The sequence below is a fragment of the Impatiens glandulifera genome, chromosome 1, assembly GCF_907164915.1.
Source record: "Impatiens glandulifera chromosome 1, dImpGla2.1, whole genome shotgun sequence".
Lineage (NCBI taxonomy): Eukaryota > Viridiplantae > Streptophyta > Magnoliopsida > Ericales > Balsaminaceae > Impatiens > Impatiens glandulifera.
The window spans coordinates 90,729,657-90,733,943 of NC_061862.1; the positions used below are offsets into that span (position 1 = coordinate 90,729,657).

General features: G+C 35.2%; 1 protein-coding gene and 1 pseudogene across 1 annotated transcript; both read left to right on the plus strand.

Moving 5' to 3' along the window:
• Nucleotides 1-1,299: 1,299 nt before the first annotated feature.
• LOC124919272 (secoisolariciresinol dehydrogenase-like) lies at nt 1,300-2,454 on the plus strand. The gene is made up of 2 exons (XM_047459476.1): nt 1,300-1,404; nt 1,475-2,454. The coding sequence occupies exons 1-2, from the start codon at nt 1,355-1,357 to the stop codon at nt 2,268-2,270; spliced, it is 846 nt and encodes a 281-aa protein (XP_047315432.1). The 5' UTR covers nt 1,300-1,354; the 3' UTR covers nt 2,271-2,454.
• Nucleotides 2,455-2,991: 537 nt separating this feature from the next.
• LOC124919273 lies at nt 2,992-4,113 on the plus strand (annotated as a pseudogene).
• The last annotated feature ends 174 nt before the right edge of the window (nt 4,114-4,287 follow it).

Below are 4,287 nucleotides of genomic sequence, written 5' to 3' on the forward strand. Positions count from 1 at the left end.
GATCTTGACCTATTCTCACATTCATACCAATACATAGCCACATTTAACATTGATTAAAAAAAGAGTACCACAACCTTATAATTTGAATATCAATTATGTTATTTAGATTAATTTCTCATAGCTAAATTAATTAGAATATCTATTTGTAAAATTTCGGTCTAAGATTTGAACACAAAATCTAACCCAAGCATAAATTAAATTAAACATCCAAACCAATAGGCAACCACAAATTAATAACTATTTAAAATATGATATTTATTCCAATAATTATATAGTTATAATAAAAGATTATACGAAGATAAAACAACTAAATATTAGAAACCCCTCAATCCAATTAAGAGTTATCGCCCATCTATTAGTTGTCATCCTCATTCAATCAATCAATCAGAGATCAGAGTTTTTATAATCTATTTTTATTTTTTTTATTATATATATATTTTTTATGTTTAAATAATATTTTATAATAAATAATTATATATTTTTTTAATAATTAACATCTAGGTAACCATTTTTATTTTTAAAGTTTGGATATATATATATATCTCAACCATTTAAAAATAATTATAGTAATATTATTTGTCTAGTGGATAATTTTTAAAACTTTTGATTTTTTCAGTTAAATATTATCCTTTTTTCCTTCAAGTTCATATAAAAAAAAATTTATTCATCGATCGTCCTCAAACCCACCTTAAATCTCACTTAAATATATCTATATATCATTTAGGAAGCCTAAAAAATTACTCAAAGATTGCATTATTTATTCTAACCTTTGTAAAGGCTATACTTTGGCACGTTTTGATTTATGAGGTATAGAAGGAAAACTTGCAAGAATATTTAGGAAATTGTCCAAAAGTGAATATATCTTGATAATATTGTTCAAAATAGGCTTGCAATAATGAAATATGAGGAGAAATCCTCCAAGACATTTCATAATACTATTTGTCTCTTGTCTCTTCAAGTGAGAATAAAATGTGAAGAATTGATGAAGATTGCTATCATGTGAAAGAAAGTGAATGTCTTGTTGTTATTGTTTATATGAAAATAGTTTGTGTTTTTATTTTTATTTTACTAAATTTTGATTCTACAAACTCGTCGGTGTGATATTTTTAATAAAACTGTGTTTAAATATTTTCAGAAAAACAATTTGGATAAAAAAAAGAAAAGTAGTCTTTATGATAATGTTTTCTAATTCAAGCACTGGATCTTTGGACCACTCAATAATTGCATTTTTTAATGGTAATCTATAAAGATAACGACATTAGAGATTAGTCTTATTTAAAGAACACGATCAACATCTTCAACCTATTCATGATTTGAGCAAGTTGTGAAACCTACTTCAAACATTGATCTTTCCATGAACATGGAAGAAGTCTCTTCTTCCTTGCAAACTTTTCCTGCTAAAAGGTAATCCTCTTTCTATGCTATAGCTAGCTATATAAAAATATGAAATATGCATTTAATTAATCACTCCCAGGTTAGAAGGTAAGGTAGCGATTATTACCGGCGGAGCTAGTGGCATAGGAAGAGCCACCGCAAAGATATTCGCACGATATGGTGCGAAAGTTGTAGTTGCCGATGTCCAAGACCATCTCGGCCATTCCTTAGTGGAGTCATCGAATCAGACCATCTGGTTCATACACTGCGACGTGACTAAAGACGACGAAGTTAAGAACCTAGTTGACACGGTTGTCTCCGAGCATGGAAAGCTCGACATAATGTTTAGCAATGCAGGCATACTAGACAACTTTAGCCCTAGCATCCTAACCGTTGATGCTGAGGACTTAAAGAATGTATTTGGGGTGAACGTGTTTGGAGCATTCTTTTGTGCAAAACATGCAGCCCGGGTCATGATTCCCGCTAGAAGGGGAAGCATCATTTTCACCTCAAGCTCCGTATCGGAGGTAGCCGGTGTATCGCCTCACATATATACCTCAACAAAACATGCATTAGTGGGGCTGACGAAGAACTTATGTGTGGAGTTGGGTCAATATGGGATTAGGGTTAATTGCGTATCGCCTCATGCTATCCAAACTCCGATCTATGAGGCAATTCCTCTCGATGATGAAACGACGAACCGTCTGGTGGCGGAGACGTCGGTTTTGAAAGGGGTAACGCTTGAGACGGATGATGTAGGGGAGATAGTAGTTTTCTTAGGAAGCGACGAGTCAAAGTATGTCAGCGGGGTGAACCTTTTGATAGATGGAGGATATAGTACCACAAATCCATCACTTGGGGTTGCTTTGGCCAATGCACTTACTAATCCATCCTAATTAGTCTTATCTAATCAATTCGAGTTATCCGATTTACTTCTTCCTTTCTTCCTTATGGTTTATTTTAATAAGTTATGACAATTTATGTAATAACTTGTGTTGAAATAGTTTGGTTTTAATTTTCTGCCATGGGAACGTTCAAGTTTACCATAATGCATGAAAATAAATTTATGTTTTTCGAGAATCTTGAGTTGAAGATTAAATACTTTTTTTAGTTTTCTTTACCAAGTTTTATTCTGGTCTACTTTTAGCTTAATTCATGTCGATGACTAATTGTACTGGTATTGTTTGAATTTTCTTCTTAACGAATCAAAAGATTTTCACTTTCGCATTTAATAAAATAGAAAATTTGGCACGAAATCTTTATGTGGATAAGAATAACTGTGGATCACATTTGGCGTGCATTGACTTTTCACGAAGTTATGAATACTTTTCCTTTATAAGGGGATATGATCTTTACTACTTTTCCTTAAGATTCCATTATAACTTTGTGGACATTATTATGACATGTGTGTAACATTTCTGTAAATGTAGAAACAATGAAATTTGGACCACTCAATAAGTTGGGTTTGGAATAGTCCATATTGATATTTTGAAAACAAACAATACAATGTCCTTTCAAGTGGTTGCGCTCTCGCAATCGCGTGTACGTAATGAATTGGTTTTGGTCTTATTTTTCCAATTTCCAAAAATCTATTCTATAGCCCCACCTAGATTTTTTTCACAAGATTATCATCTCATCAAAGGGTATAATAGTAATTACCAGCAACCCGGCCCTAGCTATCCCATATTTGAACAAGTTGTGAAATCAACACCAAATTAAGAAAACTTCTTTCCATAACCATGGAAGCTTCTTCCTTGCAAACTTCACCAGCTAAAAGGTAATCAACCTTATTTGATTTCATTCACTAGATAGATTTATAATTCATCAAGTGTTCATTTGATAAATATTACATGCAGGCTAGAAGGTAAGGTAGCAATAATAACCGGCGGTGCTAGTGGCATCGGAAGAGCCTCCGCTAAGATATTTGCCCGATACGGTGCCAAAGTCATTGTGGCCGATATCCATCGATGATCGAGGGCGCTTCCCTCGCGGAGTCATCGAACCAAACCATCTCGTTCATACACTGCGACGTGACCAAAGACGACGACGTCAAGAACCTAGTCGATTCAGTTGTCTCTGAGCACGGAAAGCTCGATATAATGTTTAGCAACGCGGGCATCCACGGAGACATGAGCCCCACCATTTTGTCTGCAGATGCTGGGGACCTCATGACCATATTTGGGGTCAACGTGTTTGGCGCATTCTTCTGTGCCAAACATGCTGCCCGAGTCATGATTCCCTTTAGAAAGGGAAACATAATATTCACCGCAAGCGATGCTTCGGAGGTTGCCGGTTTAGTGCCTCACGCGTATGCTTCGTCCAAGCATGCAGTGGTGGGGCTGACCAAGAACCTATGTGTGGAGTTAGGGAAACATGGTATAAGGGTCAACTGCATATCGCCTCATGCGATCCCAACGGAGATGGTGACGAAAGGGTTTCACATGGATGGTGAATCGGCGGCTCGTCTTGTGGCCGAGACGTCTGTTCTGAAGGGGGTTACGTTGGAAGTGGACGATGTTGGGGAGATGGCTGTTTTTCTAGCTAGTGACGAGTCAAAGTATGTTAATGGGGTGAATTTGTTGTTAGATGGAGGCTACACAACTACAAATCCATCACTTGGGGTTGCTTTGGCCAATGCAATTAATCATCCATCCTAATTAGAATTGTGTCTAATTTCTCATCAATGGGGTTAGTTAGTTTAGTAAATTTTATTACTCCCGAAATGAAACACAATCAGAACCACCGATAAGCCCGACAAGCCCACGGGTTAGGACAGCCCATTTAATAATAAAAATAAGATTTTAGTTAAATTTATTAAAATTTTAAAATAATAGTGTTTAGCCTAGTTTTAATATGAAGAAAAATATTTTAATTAATGATTATGGGTTCAAATTTCACCAAAAACATTTTTTA

Coding starts and splice junctions, on each gene's coding strand:
- LOC124919272 (XM_047459476.1), top strand. CDS start 1,355: ATGAACATGGAAGAAGTCTCTTCTTCCTTGCAAACTTTTCCTGCTAAA. Junction 1,405..1,474: donor CAAACTTTTCCTGCTAAAAG/GTAATCCTCTTT, acceptor AATCACTCCCAG/GTTAGAAGGTAAGGTAGCGA.